At 49.8% G+C, this 18,116-nt stretch overlaps 1 protein-coding gene across 4 annotated transcripts in view; it reads right to left on the bottom strand.

The window, feature by feature from the left end:
* The window catches only part of KIF6 (kinesin family member 6), a 142,287-nt gene that overhangs the window by 102,363 nt on the left and 21,808 nt on the right, over positions 1-18,116 (bottom strand). For all 4 annotated transcript variants that reach the window (XM_044286581.1, XM_044286584.1, XM_044286582.1 and 1 more), the window contains 5 exons: positions 15,297-15,426; positions 9,703-9,909; positions 1,216-1,359; positions 705-791; positions 390-493 (listed from right to left, as the gene is read on the bottom strand). In XM_044286581.1, coding sequence (XP_044142516.1) covers positions 390-493; positions 705-791; positions 1,216-1,359; positions 9,703-9,909; positions 15,297-15,426 — 672 coding nt within the window. The remainder of the gene's footprint in view (positions 1-389; positions 494-704; positions 792-1,215; positions 1,360-9,702; positions 9,910-15,296; positions 15,427-18,116) is intronic.

Genomic DNA, 18,116 nt, shown 5'->3' with positions numbered 1-18,116 from the left:
CTAATCCTATCCTGTATGATACAGTCTGCTGAATGTGTATCTAATCCTATCCTGTGTGATACTGTCTGCTGTGCTGTGTATCTAATCCTATCCTGTGTGATACTGTCTGATGAGCTGTGTATCTAATCCTATCCTGTGATACTGTCTGCTGAGCTGTGTATCTAATCCTATCCTGTGTGATACAGTCTGCTGAATGTGTATCTAATCCTATCCTGTGTGATACTGTCTGCTGTGCTGTGTATCTAATCCTATCCTGTGTGATACTGTCTGCTGAGCTGTGTATCTAATCTTCTCCTGTGTGATACTGTCTGCTGTATCTAATCCTCTTATGTGATCTGCACACATAGTATATAAGTAGACATCCTCATGATCTCCACATCCAGTGTCACCTCTGGAGTTGGTCTGGGCTCAGCTCCGTCGTCCTCTGCTCTCCGGTAACGAGGGCGATCTCATCCTTAAGCGCTTGAATCTCTTTCTTAAGGCGCAGGATCATCTAAAAGACACCGAGAGGACACGATCTGTGGCGTGCGTCCTGAGAGTGTGCAGAAAATCCTGCAATCTATCAGAATGTGTAAAAGACCACAGCAGCACAGAGTATTTCTGGACACGAGAACACTGATCCCAGACTGAGAGCTATATATTGTATTGAAAGGAGCAGGGTTGCCCTAGCAGCACAGAGTATTTCAGCAGGGTGATTCTCTTACCAGCTGGGGGTCGATCTCCTCGTTGAGAACGGCTTCGTTCTTGATAAGTGCGACTCTTTGAGCAAAGCGACAGGTGGAGATGGACTCCTGGAAGACACAGACATATGGAGGGGTGACCCAGAGGTGGAGTCATGCAGGCCGGAGGGCTGTCACAGATGGAGTGGAATGTAGTGACACCGATAATGGAGAATGAGAACGGTTTGTCATTAGGATTTTGTGTATGGCCGGATGGAAAACTGCACCAAAAACCTGGTGTACGTTCTGTGCGTGACATACATCGTGTGTTTATATACGTTTTATGGCCTCGTACAGTACGTAAGTAGAGGACGCACATCCAGCAGGGAGGCGGCTGCGCTCCTGTCCAGACTATAATATACTAGTGGTTGAATATACACCGTTAGCCGAGCGGCCGCCGATCAGTCGCAGACACTAAAACCGCTCTACAGACAATGGAGAATGATGGTGGTGTCAGGACGGGAGGCAGAGGCCGCACACCGCCAAATACACGTACATCAATGTTCTTCTTCTCTAAGGAGAGGGTGGCGATCATGGTTGTCATACAGTTCCCACCAAGGCTGTCCCTGAGCACCGAGGTCATCATGGAGTTTCTGTACGGTATGTGGGAGCGATTCTTCTCCGCCAGCGCAATAATGACCTGGAAAAGTGACAAGTGTTATACTGACCGTACAAACCCAGGACATGATTAATACTGCAAACAGAATAATCTGCACAGAAAGCAGAGACAATTCATCACATTACTTATCCTGTACTGATCCTGCGTTACATCTGTATTATACTCCAGAGCTGTACTCACTATTCTGCTGGTGCAGTCACTGTGTACATACATTACTTATCCTGTACTGATCCTGCGTTACATCTGTATTATACTCCAGAGCTGCACTCACTATTCTGCTGGTGGAGTCACTGTGTACATACATTACTTATCCTGTACTGATCCTCAGTTACATCCTGTATTATCCTCCAGAGCTGCACTCACTATTCTGCTGGTGGAGTCACTGTGTACATACATTACTTATCCTGTACTGATCCTGCGTTATATATCTGTATTATACTCCAGAGCTGCACTCACTATTCTGCTGGTGCAGTCACTGTGTACATACATTACTTATCCTGTACTGATCCTGAGTTACATCCTGTATTATACTCCAGAGCTGCACTCACTGTTCTGCTGGTGCAGTCACTGTGTACATACATTACTTCTCCTGTACTGATCCTGAGTTACATCCTGTATTATACTCCAGAGCTGCACTCACTATTCTGCTGGTGCAGTCACTGTGTACATACATTACTTATCCTGTACTGATCCTGAGTTACATCCTGTATTATACTCCAGAGCTGCACTCACTATTCTGCTGGTGCAGTCACTGTGTACATACATTACTTCTCCTGTACTGATCCTGAGTTACATCCTGTATTATACTCCAGAGCTGCACTCACTATTCTGCTGGTGCAGTCACTGTGTACATACATTACTTATCCTGTACTGATCCTGAGTTACATCCTGTATTATACTCCAGAGCTGCACTCACTATTCTGCTGGTGCAGTCACTGTGTACATACATTACTTATCCTGTACTGATCCTGCGTTACATCCTGTATTATACTCCAGAGCTGCACTCACTATTCTGCTGGTGCAGTCACTGTGTACATACATTACTTATCCTGTACTGATCCTGCGTTACATCCTGTATTATACTCCAGAGCTGCACTCACTATTCTGCTGGTGCAGTCACTGTGTACATACATTACTTATCCTGTACTGATCCTGAGTTACATCCTGTATTATACTCAAGAGCTGCACTCACTATTCTGCTGGTGCAGTCACCGTGTACATACATTACTTATCCTGTACTGATCCCGAGTTACATCCTATATTATACTCCAGAGCTGCACTCACTATTCTGCAGGTGCAGTCACTGTGTACATACATTACTTATCCTGTACTGATCCTGAGTTACATCCTGTATTATACTCCAGAGCTGCGCTCACTATTCTGCTGGTGCAGTCACTGTGTACATACATTACTTATCCTGTACTGATCCCGAGTTACATCCTGTATTATACTCCAGAGCTGCACTCACTATTCTGCTGGTGCAGTCACCTGTGTACATACATTACTTATCCTGTACTGATCCTGAGTTACATCCTGTATTATACTCCAGAGCTGCACTCACTATTCTGCATGGTGCAGTCACTGTGTACATACATTACTTATCCTGTACTGATCCTGAGTTACATCCTGTATTATACTCCAGAGCTGCACTCACTATTCTGCTGGTGCAGTCACCGTGTACATACATTACTTATCCTGTACTGATCCTGAGTTACATCCTATATTATACTCCAGAGCTGCACTCACTATTCTGCATGGTGCAGTCACTGTGTACATACATTACTTATCCTGTACTGATCCTGAGTTACATCCTATATTATACTCCAGAGCTGCACTTCACTATTCTGCTGGTGCAGTCACTGTGTACATACATTACTTATCCTGTACTGATCCTGAGTTACATCCTGTATTATACTCCAGAGCTGCACTCACTATTCTGCTGCTGCAGTCACTGTGTACATACATTACTTATCCTGTACTGATCCTGAGTTACATCCTGTATTATACTCCAGAGCTGCATTCACTATTCTGCTGGTGCAGTCACTGTGTACATACATTACTTATCCTGTACTGATCCTGAGTTACATCCTGTATTATACTCCAGAGCTGCACTCACTATTCTGCTGGTGCAGTCACTGTGTACATACATTACTTATCCTGTACTGATCCTGAGTTACATCCTGTATTATACTCCAGAGCTGCGCTCACTATTCTGCTGGTGCAGTCACTGTGTACATACATTACTTATCCTGTACTGATCCCTGAGTTACATCCTGTATTATACTCCAGAGCTGCACTCACTATTCTGCTGGTGCAGTCACCGTGTACATACATTACTTATCCTGTACTGATCCTGAGTTACATCCTGTATTATACTCCAGAGCTGCACTCACTATTCTGCATGGTGCAGTCACTGTGTACATACATTACTTATCCTGTACTGATCCTGAGTTACATCCTGTATTATACTCCAGAGCTGCACTCACTATTCTGCTGGTGCAGTCACCGTGTACATACATTACTTATCCTGTACTGATCCTGAGTTACATCCTATATTATACTCCAGAGCTGCACTCACTATTCTGCAGGTGCAGTCACTGTGTACATACATTACTTATCCTGTACTGATCCTGAGTTACATCCTATATTATACTCCAGAGCTGCACTCACTATTCTGCTGGTGCAGTCACTGTGTACATACATTACTTATCCTGTACTGATCCTGAGTTACATCCTGTATTATACTCCAGAGCTGCACTCACTATTCTGCTGCTGCAGTCACTGTGTACATACATTACTTATCCTGTACTGATCCTGAGTTACATCCTGTATTATACTCCAGAGCTGCATTCACTATTCTGCTGGTGCAGTCACTGTGTACATACATTACTTATCCTGTACTGATCCTGAGTTACATCCTGTATTATACTCCAGAGCTGCACTCACTGTTCTGCTGGTGCAGTCACTGTGTACATACATTACTTCTCCTGTACTGATCCTGAGTTACATCCTGTATTATACTCCAGAGCTGCACTCACTATTCTGCTGGTGCAGTCACTGTGTACATACATTACTTATCCTGTACTGATCCTGAGTTACATCCTGTATTATACTCCAGAGCTGCACTCACTATTCTGCTGGTGCAGTCACTGTGTACATACATTACTTCTCCTGTACTGATCCTGAGTTACATCCTGTATTATACTCCAGAGCTGCACTCACTATTCTGCTGGTGCAGTCACTGTGTACATACATTACTTATCCTGTACTGATCCTGAGTTACATCCTGTATTATACTCCAGAGCTGCACTCACTATTCTGCTGGTGCAGTCACTGTGTACATACATTACTTATCCTGTACTGATCCTGCGTTACATCCTGTATTATACTCCAGAGCTGCACTCACTATTCTGCTGGTGCAGTCACTGTGTACATACATTACTTATCCTGTACTGATCCTGCGTTACATCCTGTATTATACTCCAGAGCTGCACTCACTATTCTGCTGGTGCAGTCACTGTGTACATACATTACTTATCCTGTACTGATCCTGAGTTACATCCTGTATTATACTCAAGAGCTGCACTCACTATTCTGCTGGTGCAGTCACCGTGTACATACATTACTTATCCTGTACTGATCCCGAGTTACATCCTATATTATACTCCAGAGCTGCACTCACTATTCTGCAGGTGCAGTCACTGTGTACATACATTACTTATCCTGTACTGATCCTGAGTTACATCCTGTATTATACTCCAGAGCTGCGCTCACTATTCTGCTGGTGCAGTCACTGTGTACATACATTACTTATCCTGTACTGATCCCGAGTTACATCCTGTATTATACTCCAGAGCTGCACTCACTATTCTGCTGGTGCAGTCACCGTGTACATACATTACTTATCCTGTACTGATCCTGAGTTACATCCTATATTATACTCCAGAGCTGCACTCACTATTCTGCAGGTGCAGTCACTGTGTACATACATTACTTATCCTGTACTGATCCTGAGTTACATCCTGTATTATACTCCAGAGCTGCACTCACTATTCTGCTGGTGCAGTCACCGTGTACATACATTACTTATCCTGTACTGATCCTGAGTTACATCCTATATTATACTCCAGAGCTGCACTCACTATTCTGCAGGTGCAGTCACTGTGTACATACATTACTTATCCTGTACTGATCCTGAGTTACATCCTATATTATACTCCAGAGCTGCATTCACTATTCTGCTGGTGCAGTCACTGTGTACATACATTACTTATCCTGTACTGATCCTGAGTTACATCCTGTATTATACTCCAGAGCTGCACTCACTATTCTGCTGCTGCAGTCACTGTGTACATACATTACTTATCCTGTACTGATCCTGAGTTACATCCTGTATTATACTCCAGAGCTGCATTCACTATTCTGCTGGTGCAGTCACTGTGTACATACATTACTTATCCTGTACTGATCCTGAGTTACATCCTGTATTATACCCCAGAGCTGCACTCACTATTCTGCAGGTGCAGTCACTGTGTACATACATTACTTATCCTGTACTGATCCTGAGTTACATCCTGTATTATACTCCAGAGCTGCGCTCACTATTCTGCTGGTGCAGTCACTGTGTACATACATTACTTATCCTGTACTGATCCCGAGTTACATCCTGTATTATACTCCAGAGCTGCACTCACTATTCTGCTGGTGCAGTCACCGTGTACATACATTACTTATCCTGTACTGATCCTGAGTTACATCCTATATTATACTCCAGAGCTGCACTCACTATTCTGCAGGTGCAGTCACTGTGTACATACATTACTTATCCTGTACTGATCCTGAGTTACATCCTGTATTATACTCCAGAGCTGCACTCACTATTCTGCTGGTGCAGTCACCGTGTACATACATTACTTATCCTGTACTGATCCTGAGTTACATCCTATATTATACTCCAGAGCTGCACTCACTATTCTGCAGGTGCAGTCACTGTGTACATACATTACTTATCCTGTACTGATCCTGAGTTACATCCTATATTATACTCCAGAGCTGCATTCACTATTCTGCTGGTGCAGTCACTGTGTACATACATTACTTATCCTGTACTGATCCTGAGTTACATCCTGTATTATACTCCAGAGCTGCACTCACTATTCTGCTGCTGCAGTCACTGTGTACATACATTACTTATCCTGTACTGATCCTGAGTTACATCCTGTATTATACTCCAGAGCTGCATTCACTATTCTGCTGGTGCAGTCACTGTGTACATACATTACTTATCCTGTACTGATCCTGAGTTACATCCTGTATTATACCCCAGAGCTGCACTCACTATTCTGCTGGTGCAGTCACTGTGTACATACATTACTTAGCCTGTACTGATCCTGAGTTACATCCTGTATTATACCCCAGAGCTGCACTCACTATTCTGCTGGAGCAGTCACTGTGTACATACATTACTTATCCTGTACTGATCCTGAGTTACATCCTGTATTATACTCCAGAGCTGCACTCACTATTCTGCTGGTGGAGTCACTGTGTACATACATTACTTATCCTGTACTGATCCTGAGTTACATCCTGTATTATACTCCAGAGCTGCACTCACTATTCTGCTGGTGCAGTCACTGTGTACATACATTACTTATCCTGTACTGATCCTGAGTTACATCCTGTATTATACTCCAGAGCTGCACTCACTATTCTGCTGGTGCAGTCACTGTGTACATACATTACTTATCCTGTACTGATCCTGAGTTACATCCTGTATTATACTCCAGAGCTGCACTCACTATTCTGCTGCTGCAGTCACTGTGTACATACATTACTTATCCTGTACTGATCCTGAGTTACATCCTGTATTATACTCCAGAGCTGCACTCACTATTCTGCTGGTGCAGTCACTGTGTACATACATTACTTATCCTGTACTGATGCTGAGTTACATCCTTTATTATACTCCAGAGCTGCACTCCCTGTCTGCACACAGCTTTCTGTGGTGATTTGCAGTCTGAGACGTGCCATCTTCGTACAGTCATTCAATGCTGATACGTTCCCCTTCACATTCCTTCTAACTCTGGTAGTTTTGCAGCAATATGATTTCAAGGGCGAATCCGATTTCCATTTCAGGATCCTGGGAAAGCTGGGTGACTCTTTACAGCAGCCGTGGTGGATTGTCACCCAGCTTTCCCACAGTCCCAGAATCTGTTCTAACAAATCTGATAGCTCTGACAACCAGAGACGGTGGAATGTTGTGGTGTCAGTAGACAGATATTCCAAAAGTACATTTTTTTTATGGTATCATGAAAAGTTCTATCAGTATTCAGGAGCTCTGCTTGCTGTCATTGGATTACTCAGGGCAAGAAAGAGCCATAATTGAATGGAGATCAGTAAGAAAAATCAGGGAGAATTGAGAGGTTCCGAGGAGCGCTGTGGGAGTGCCACCAGAGGTTTCCAGCCCAGGGCCCGGCGGGTGGAAGTGGGAGACACTGTGGCCCCGAACGCTCTGGTCATGAGGAGGTCTTCACTGCAGCAGCTTCTATCTGCATCAGTCATTCAGTACACTGTAGTGGGGGGTGTATTCAGAAAGGAGACCCCGTGAACCCCAATACATGAAGGACCTGAGTAAACAGGCCCTGTGTACTGTCAGCCTGTCTCCTCGTCATCTGCACTTTATCTAATCCACCCACTGGATCCGCTGGAGGACGCGCTGTTATTCCTCGGCCTGGATCCGGACCTGTGGGTGTTCCACCGTTACAAACAATAAAGGCTTGTAATTCACGGCAAGACCTGAGCCAATAAAGGAGGACACCACGAGTAATCACTGCCGCAGGTCGGCAACCTTCTAATACACAAGGAGCAGACGAGGGGCAGTGCTGGGTGGTGTCCGGCTATACCTGCCGGGGAGTGTCCGGCCATACCTGCCGGGGAGTGTCCGGCCATACCTGCCGGGGAGTGTCCGGCCATACCTGCCGGGGAGTGTCCGGCCATACCTGCCGGGGAGTGTCCGGCCATACCTGCCGGGGAGTGTCCGGCTATGCCTGCCGGGGAGTGTACCGCTAGGCTATACCTGCCGGGGAGTGCACGGCTATACCTGCCGGGGAGTGCACGGCTATACCTGCCGGGGAGTGCACGGCTATACCTGCCGGGGAGTGCACGGCTATACCTGCCGGGGAGTGCACGGCTATACCTGCCGGGGAGTGCACGGCTATACCTGCCGGGGAGTGCACGGCTATACCTGCCGGGGAGTGACCGGCTATACCTGCCGGGGAGTGCACGGCTATACCTGCCGGGGAGTGCACGGCTATACCTGCCGGGGAGTGCACGGCTATACCTGCCGGGGAGTGCACGGCTATACCTGCCGGGGAGTGCCCGGCTATACCTGCCGGGGAGTGTCCGGCTATACCTGCCGGGGAGTGCCCGGCTATACCTGCCGGGGAGTGCCCGGCTATACCTGCCGGGGAGTGCACGGCTATACCTGCCGGGGAGTGCACGGCTATACCTGCCGGGGAGTGCACGGCTATACCTGCCGGGGAGTGCACGGCTATACCTGCCGGGGAGTGCACGGCTATACCTGCCGGGGAGTGCACGGCTATACCTGCCGGGGAGTGTCCGGCTATACCTGCCGGGGAGTGTCCGGCTATACCTGCCGGGGAGTGTCCGGCTATACCTGCCGGGGAGTGTCCGGCTATACCTGCCGGGGAGTGTACGGCTATACCTGCCGGGGAGTGTACGGCTATACCTGCCGGGGAGTGTCCGGCTATACCTGCCGGGGAGTGTCCGGCTATACCTGCCGAGGAGTGTACGGCTATACCTGCCGGGGAGTGTCCGGCTATACCTGCCGGGGAGTGTACCGCTAGGCTATACCTGCCGGGGAGTGTACGGCTATACCTGCCGGGGAGTGTCCGGCTATACCTGCCGAGGAATGTACGGTTATCTATGCTGCTTATATCCCATCTATAATGGGAAGAATCTGGGGGTAAGGATTAATAATATACTAAATTATAGCATGCGGGAAAGGCATGGCTCCTAGAGAACAAGGGGGCACTAGGCGGAATAATGGTTTACGTCCAGAGGATACGTCCAGATGGTAAAATCCACTGACCTTATGCTGCTGCTGATGTATGGCTCACAGAGGGTTAATGCTATGCTGTAAATTGGGATCATATCACAGTCTTTAAAATTGCACAGTGTGAACAGACCCCAGCAGACCCCAGTGGTGTGATCATGCAGCAGCCTCTGTACAGAACCTGGACCATATCTCAGCTGAGGGATCATATTGCGCCTCCACACATCGTGTATGTCACAGGGTCTCCCCCCAGAATGACGCCCCATGCCCCCATCCGGGGTGACGCTCACCTGCTCCAGGTAGTGCAGGGACAGATTGATGTACTTGGCCTCCGTCAGCAGCTGCCCCCCGACTCCAGTCTTCGCTACTCGCTCGGATCCGGCCAGGTCTACAAGGTGCAGCTTGGAGCGGCAGACGGTGGCGGAGCCGGGCTCTTTGCTGGAGATGTGTATGGTGAAGATACAGTGCGAGCGGGTGGACGCCTGGTTCATCGGGGTCTAAAAAGACACAAGGAAAGGAGAGCTGCGGTCAGGTAGAGTACAACAGGAAGGACTCTCTAATATACTCCAAGCCTCAATTCCTCAGCATTTACAAGATCTGTGTTTGCTGCCAATGAATGGAAACATTACTATTTACATCCACAGACTGGAATTCTCCCACTGATCAATGAATCTGCAAAGCAGTCTAAAATTTCCATTCACTGGCAGCAAGCATTGACTTATATGGAGAGGATACAGCACGAATACAGACACGGACATAGTAGCAAACCCTCAGCCAAACTACCCTGAAAACCTCATGACTTCTCAGAGCAGAGGTTTTGTTACAAATGTGTCGATCCATATATATTGCTTATCCATATAAAAACAACCGGGAGGACGTTATCTACACTGATACATTGTAGCAAAGTATCAGGACAACAAAGGGACTTGTTACATATGTATCCGGGGTCAAGACAACCCTCTCTGATACAGACAGTCTGGACTCCATTCTGCTTCATGTGATCTGCACTGATACACTGTAACAAACTAGCAGAGCGATTTGGGCTGCCGATGTGTTTTGACAACAGAGGATTGTCCAGACTGGATACAATTGTTACAGACCCTCAGCGGTGAGGAATTTTAGGTCAGGAAGAGCTCTGGTTCTCTTTCACTGACAGCAAGCAGAGATCTTTACAATGGTGAGGAATTAGAGTCTATGAGTGTCTGATGGTAGAATGATGGACTGGAGACTCTACAGACTGCTGGGACAGTAAAGATTTATAGGCCGCGGTCAGGTAAACGTTCCTGGCAGTAAAGCGGAACGCAGTAAATATTTATAGACAGAAGGGGCTTCTTCATAAACATTTACACTGGGGGGAGGGGCGCGGACGTCAGCTGCGATCCAGCGGCAGGAATAACGGGGGCAGTTCACGCTCCCCATGATATAATAACAACCGCGTAACCATTCTAAATCACTAAGCTAATAAAATAGTCATGTGACCAGCAGAGGGGACATGGCGCCCCCCGCAGACGATTTACTGCCTCCATCCAGCAAAGAGGCGACACGTGAGAAGAAGACAACCCCAGTCCATATGTCCGATGGCGTCCGAGAGGAGCCCTCTCCTCCGCAGGTCCCTCCTGGTACGGCTCAGAGGCTTCACATTTGGTAGACATTACAGTGGATGTCTCTGCTGTGATTGACGCCACCGGTCCAACTAAATTATGAGTGCTCCGACGGACAAAGAGGACCCCCCAGGGAAATTCTCAGGATTGGGAGCCTCGAAAATAAGGGGGGGGGGGGTGAATAAAATAAAAAAATCAGTGGACAGAATGTGCTGGTGCGAGGAGGCGGCGGCGGCACATGGTCATTATTAAGAAGCAGAAGAGTCTTCAAGTAGAACCACTTCAAACAGCGATGACTCTGCGGCGACTGCCTGACAATGCTGCAACAAGAAGGAGAAGCCTCTGATCTCTGATCAGACTACATGTGCTCCACATACATGGTCCCCCCCTGCTGATCACGTTGGAACAATCCAAAACTATGACCTCATCGGCGGCCGATCACATGGCTCACAGACCAGAGCAAATTCTGCGGCTAAATGGCACATGTAAACGTGAACGGAGCCCACTGGAGCATTGTATGAACACAACCGGCAGGAGTCTGTCAGCAGTTTTTACCATGCTAAACTTCTGGCAGCACTAGGTAGATGCCAGGGAGAGAAGGACAAACATACCTTTTGTGGAGCTTTACTCATCAGGAGTAGTTTCAAGATGAAGTTTTATTCTGCTATATTCTGCTCCTGTATGTGCCCAGGAGGCGGAGCTTCTTTGTAAAGCGCCCTCTGCATAGAGAGGCTTCACAGCGCCTCCCCCTCCGCTCTAGGGACAGCTCTAATAGACTTCTGTTTGTCTAATACAGCGGTCACTCGGCAGAGGGGATGCAGCTCACTGCAGAGAGCACTTCACAAAGAGGCTCCGCCTCCCGGGCTCTTACAGGGGCAGAATAAAACTTCATATTCTCACTACCTCTCATAATAAAAGCTCCACAAAAGCTAAGTCCTCTCCAATCCCTAGCTAGTGCTGTCAGCGGCTTAGCATGGTCAAAGCTGCTGCCAGATTCCCTTTAAGGCCTCATTCACATGGCCGTTCCGTGCATTGGGGACCGCAATTTGCCGGGACCTAAATGGGTCAGTGATCCGTCCGCACCGCAAAAAAATATGTTATATATTTTTGCGGTGCGGAGGCACGGAAAGAAAACGCCACGGAAGCGCTCTAGTGCTTCCGCGGGGTTCCATGCCTCCGTTCCGCACCGCAGCTCCGGATTGTGGACCCATTCAAGTGAATGGGTCTGCATCCGTGATGCGGGGAGCACAAGGCCGGTGCCCGCATATTGTGGACCTGCAATACGGCAACGGCTGTGTGCATGAGGCCTAAGGGCCTGGTTTTCATGAAGGTTCCCTTCTGCCTGATAATCCAGCACCTCTCCGGTCCGTTGTGACTGTCAGGATGAACACATGGGGTACAACAGAACCTGTCAGCAGTGAGAATGCTGCATCTGAGGCTGCAACCCCCAGGGGCTCTGGGAAGTGATCCTCCGCAGTCAGGGGCTCTCCAGCACCTGGACGTGAATACTTTTGCAATTGCATGTAATTAAAAATTTTGTATAGCCACTGAGCTATTCAGTAAAATCTATCTGTATGGCGCCATCTTCTGGTTCTTCTTTCCCTCTCCTCTGTCTCTCTGTCCACTTCGCTCAGATGGTCGCACATGCTCAGCTCTATTCTTCATCTAATGTCTGATTTCGATTTTTACGTGACGCTATGCCAGGTACATGGAGACAGTTAATGTCTTCTGCAGCGACGTAAGGCCACCCAGTGGAAATCTGCCCTCTCGTCTTATAAATATTCCTCCATTATATCAGGGGCGTGTCCTTTCTGCAGCTCTCTCCTTATCAGCCCTTCAGAAGTGTGGTGGTCGGTACTCTGGAAAACTGCGCTGCTGAGCAGCTTTCACCGTTCTGATGCACATCGCTTTTCTCGTCCTGTACCGATCCTGAATTACTCCAGTCACATCCTGAGCTGCATTCACAAAGCAGAGTGTACACTGAAAACCCATAGAATCTATGTAAGACCCCTGTACAGACGTCTAGACCAGGGGGACTGAGGTTCGTATCCAGACCGGGGCCCCCAGCTGTCCAGACCCCCCACACTTGCCTCTATAGATACACTGGATTAGGCACGCACTGTCTCTTTCATTGCACCTATTAAGTTTCTGCCGCCAGGAGCGGAACACCTGCCGGGGCCCGATCCACAGGGTCCCGATGCTGCAGCCACGCCCGGGAGGGGTATATACATTATTTGTCTGGTTTATGGAATTCGTTTTAAGGGTCTGGTCTAAAGTTTTAATTCATTTTAGTGGCCTGTCCTGGGGGTCTGAATTTTTTTTAAGGGCCTGGTCTGGGGTCTGTTTATTTTAAGGGTCTGCTTAATTTTAGGGTGCTAGGTTAGGGTCTATTTAATTTTAGGGGTCTGATCTGGGTTCTGAATTAATATTGGATTCCTGAGGTCTGTTTCATTTTAGGGGTCTGGTCCGGGCTTTAATTTTATGGGTTATGGGTCTTGTCTGGTGTCTGATCAATATTAAAGGGGTTGTCTCCTCATGGACAATGGGGGCATATTGCTAGGATATGCCCCCATTGTCTTATAGGTGCGAGTCCCACTGCTGAGACAAGGACCTATATCGAGAACGGAGCCCCTAGAGCAGTGATGGTGAACCTATGGCACAAGTGCCAGAGGCGGCACTCGGAGCCCTCTCTGTGGGCACCCGTGCCTTGGAAAAAGTCTATGGTGTACCAATATGCTTTAGACTTTTCCTACCATTTATCAGCACAGGACGCACTATGAACAGCGCAGGCAGCGCACTGAATGTAGGCTATTAAGCTATTATAGCTAAATGATAAAGTACATGGAAGATATACTATATTGGTATTCAGGTTAAATTGCCGTGTTGGCACTTTGCGATAAATAAGTGGGTATTTGGTTGCAGTTTGGGCACTCTGTCTCTAAAAGGTTCACCATCGCTGCCCTAGAGTGAAGGAGGGCCCTCCATTCATTTTTTATGGGGCCGGCGAAAATAGTCAAGCGCTGGCTCGGCTATTTCCGTCGGCCTCATAGAAATGAATGGGAGCGGGGGCTGCGCATTTTTGCGGAATGTGAACAGAAGATCTTCACTGCTGGTGTTCAGCTTGGCCCTTCACAGACCCAGGTAAGCGGACCCCTACTAAAACTAGCTGAGCCCCCCTGGTCTGGACAATGAATGCAATGTGTAATACAATGAGACATAGGAATGAGGAGAGCTTCTGCAGAGAGGACCCCTCAGAGTCTCCAGAACGGAGGGGTCAATCCACCTCTCACTTATACACCAAATCTGCCAAAACCAACACGTGTTAGAGATCAGGGGCGGCAGTTTTATGGGAAAGTCTCTGCTCCTAGGAGGGATGGGCCGTGAAGGAAAACTGTGCACAGTAATGATCCCGGGTGAAGCCTCACAACAAGGCAATGATAGTCAGTGACTAAAGAAATGGGGTCTAAAACCAGTGGGGCCCCCAATGTCCCTCCCTCTGTACATACAGACCTCAGATTTTATAGTAGCCTTCCTCATGACCTCATCTACTGACGGACACAGACAGCCGGTGGATCCACCTCGGAGCGGGGATTTTACACCTTCTGAATATACAGGTCGTGTTGGTGGAGAATCATATTGTCAGGTAGACGAGGCCTATTCTATTCTCAGTCTCCAGCAGACGGTGGTGGGAGGAGGGGGATGCAGCTGCAGCTTCTCTCCCTGTGGCCCTTTTTGCCCGATATCTCACAGCGCCTTCTATCCAGAGGAAAAGAGCCCAAGGAAAGTCGGAGCCACGCAGAGCAATGGAACATTTCTGGCTCCTCGGCATCTTCACTGTCCGGGACTTATCACCCTTAAGGGCTCATTCACACGAATGTGTGCTGCCCCGTTGGCGTACTGCGGACCGCATTTGCAGATACGCAATACAAGGGCACCATTCTGTGTGCATTCCGCATCACGGTTGTGGACCCATTCACTTCAACGGGTCCGCAAATCCGGAGATGCGGAATGGAACATTACGAAGTGCTTTCTGGGGTTCCGTTCCTCAGCACCGCAAGAAGACAGAACTTGCTTCATCTTTTTGCGGAACGGACAGATCACGGACCCATTCAAGTGAATGCGTCTGTGATCCCCATGCGGCTGCCCCAGGGACGGTGCCTGTGCATTAAGGACCGCAATTTGCGGTCCACAGCACGGGCTTTACACGGTCGTGTGAACGAGTCCTAAGCCTTACACCCCGATAAGCTGCTGCCGGCTACATGTGCTGGTCATAAACTGCTCACCTCTGCTATCATGCGGTTGGTGTCCCCCAGGAAGAGCAGGTTCAGGGCTTCCTCCTCGGTGGTGGCCGGCTGCAGGGACAGGTTCTTCAGATGAATGTTTTGGTCGGGGTCCTCCATTATGGTCACCTTCCTGGAGACGGAGAGGAAGAGGAAAAAAGGCAAATTATACAATTATTACAAAAAAACATGATGGAAAGTTCTGCTTTATTTCTGGTCACCCAACTTTCCCTCATATACGGCTGCCCTGAATGATGTGCGATGGGAGGAACAATACTGGGGAGACTGCAGCTACTGGGGGACATAGGGGCTGGCACCCCGCTTTTCTAGAAAGAGCTAGAACTAACAATTGCCAGAAGAGGACGGCTTTATATAAAAGGGGCAATTGCCTCTTTCATTCTATCCAACATGGCTGCTCGGAGTACCCACAATGAGCCCCCAGAGGCAGCGTTCCGGCTCCTGGTCCAGGCTGCAGGAATATAAATATCTGCGGCCGCTCCATCTGTCCTGTGGCATCGTATTTCTAGCAAAACAATGACAAAGCCAAGTGATGAGGGCGGCAGTCCGTGCCTATTTTTATTTTCCTTCTGGTCGGGGCGGTGAGAGCAGTAATCAGCGGACGGTCGTATTTAGCGGCAGGTGGTTGGTTTCCGTTCCTTCCATGTCCAGAGACACTTTCCATTCCTTCCACCTGGAGCGACTGCAGCTGATGATTAAACCTCGCCGTATCTCAGTGTCATAGGCTCTGCTGGATGATATATTCTTCAGCTTCAGTAAAACATCAATTATTAAAGGGGTGGGTGGGGTGCAATCAGACCAACATGGCTGCATTATTCCAGATCCAGTGCCACGTTTGTTCATGGGTTGAGCCTGGTACTGCAGCTCAGCTCCATTCACTCAAATAGGGGTGAGCTGCAACACCAGGAACTGTCCATCATCAAGGAAAGTGCTGCATCTAGAAGGAAACCATGTATGTTTCATCTCCTACAAAGCCTTTAATTCAGTGACCAGTGAGGCTCATAAGAGGAGCAAAAATATCTCTTGACATACTCTGTGCTGCTGGGGACCTTGCACTGTCCTGGTCTCCATTCCCTTTCTGACAATATGGAGCTCAGTCCTCACTAACATCATGTCACTGGGCCAGGACAGGAGCTCTTCCCACAGTCACTGGGCCAGGGCAGGAGCTCTTCCCACAGTCACTGGGCCAGGGCAGGAGCTCTTCCCACAGTCACTGGGCCAGGGCAGGAGCTCTTCCCACAGTCACTGGGCCAGGGCAGGAGCTCTTCCCACAGTCACTGGGCCAGGGCAGGAGCTCTTCCCACAGTCACTGGGCCAGGACAGGAGCTCTTCCCACAGTCACTGGGCCAGGGCAGGAGCTCTTCCCACAGTCACTGGGCCAGGGCAGGAGCTCTTCCCACAGTCACTGGGCCAGGGCAGGAGCTCTTCCCACAGTCACTGGGCCAGGGCAGGAGCTCTTCCCACAGTCACTGGGCCAGGGCAGGAGCTCTTCCCACAGTCACTGGGCCAGGACAGGAGCTCTTCCCACAGTCACTGGGCCAGGGCAGGAGCTCTTCCCGCAGTCACTGGGCCAGGACAGGAGCTCTTCCCGCAGTCACTGGGCCAGGACAGGAGCTCTTCCCGCAGTCACTGGGGCAGGACAGGAGCTCTTCCCGCAGTCACTGGGGCAGGACAGGAGCTCTTCCCGCAGTCACTGGGCCAGGACAGGAGCTCTTCCCGCAGTCACTGGGCCAGGACAGGAGCTCTTCCCGCAGTCACTGGGCCAGGACAGGAGCTCTTCCCGCAGTCACTGGGCCAGGACAGGAGCTCTTCCCGCAGTCACTGGGCCAGGACAGGAGCTCTTCCCGCAGTCACTGGGCCAGGACAGGAGCTCTTCCCGCAGTCACTGGGCCAGGACAGGAGCTCTTCCCGCAGTCACTGGGCCAGGACAGGAGCTCTTCCCGCAGTCACTGGGCCAGGACAGGAGCTCTTCCCGCAGTCACTGGGCCAGGACAGGAGCTCTTCCCGCAGTCACTGGGCCAGGGCAGGAGCTCTTCCCGCAGTCACTGGGCCAGGGCAGGAGCTCTTCCCGCAGTCACTGGGCCAGGGCAGGAGCTCTTCCCGCAGTCACTGGGCCAGGGCAGGAGCTCTTCCCGCAGTCACTGGGCCAGGGCAGGAGCTCTTCCCGCAGTCACTGGGCCAGGGCAGGAGCTCTTCCCGCAGTCACTGGGCCAGGGCAGGAGCTCTTCCCGCAGTCACTGGGCCAGGGCAGGAGCTCCTCCCGCAGTCACTGGGCCAGGGCAGGAGCTCCTCCCGCAGTCACTGGGCCAGGGCAGGAGCTCCTCCCGCAGTCACTGGGCCAGGACAGGAGCTCTTCCCGCAGTCACTGGGCCAGGACAGGAGCTCTTCCCGCAGTCACTGGGCCAGGACAGGAGCTCTTCCCGCAGTCACTGGGCCAGGACAGGAGCTCTTCCCGCAGTCACTGGGCCAGGACAGGAGCTCTTCCCGCAGTCACTGGGCCAGGACAGGAGCTCTTCCCGCAGTCACTGGGCCAGGACAGGAGCTCTTCCCGCAGTCACTGGGCCAGGACAGGAGCTCTTCCCGCAGTCACTGGGCCAGGACAGGAGCTCTTCCCGCAGTCACTGGGCCAGGACAGGAGCTCTTCCCGCAGTCACTGGGCCAGGACAGGAGCTCTTCCCGCAGTCACTGGGCCAGGACAGGAGCTCTTCCTATAGTAACTGGGCCAGGACAGGAGCTCTTCCCACAGTCAATGGGCCTATACAGGAGCTCTTCTCACAGTTACTGGGCCAGGACAGGAGCTCTTCC

Source organism: Bufo gargarizans, chromosome 3 (genome assembly GCF_014858855.1).
Source record: "Bufo gargarizans isolate SCDJY-AF-19 chromosome 3, ASM1485885v1, whole genome shotgun sequence".
NCBI lineage: Eukaryota > Metazoa > Chordata > Amphibia > Anura > Bufonidae > Bufo > Bufo gargarizans.
Note: the sequence above shows the minus strand (reverse complement) of the source record. Positions and strands in the feature narration are given on the sequence as shown.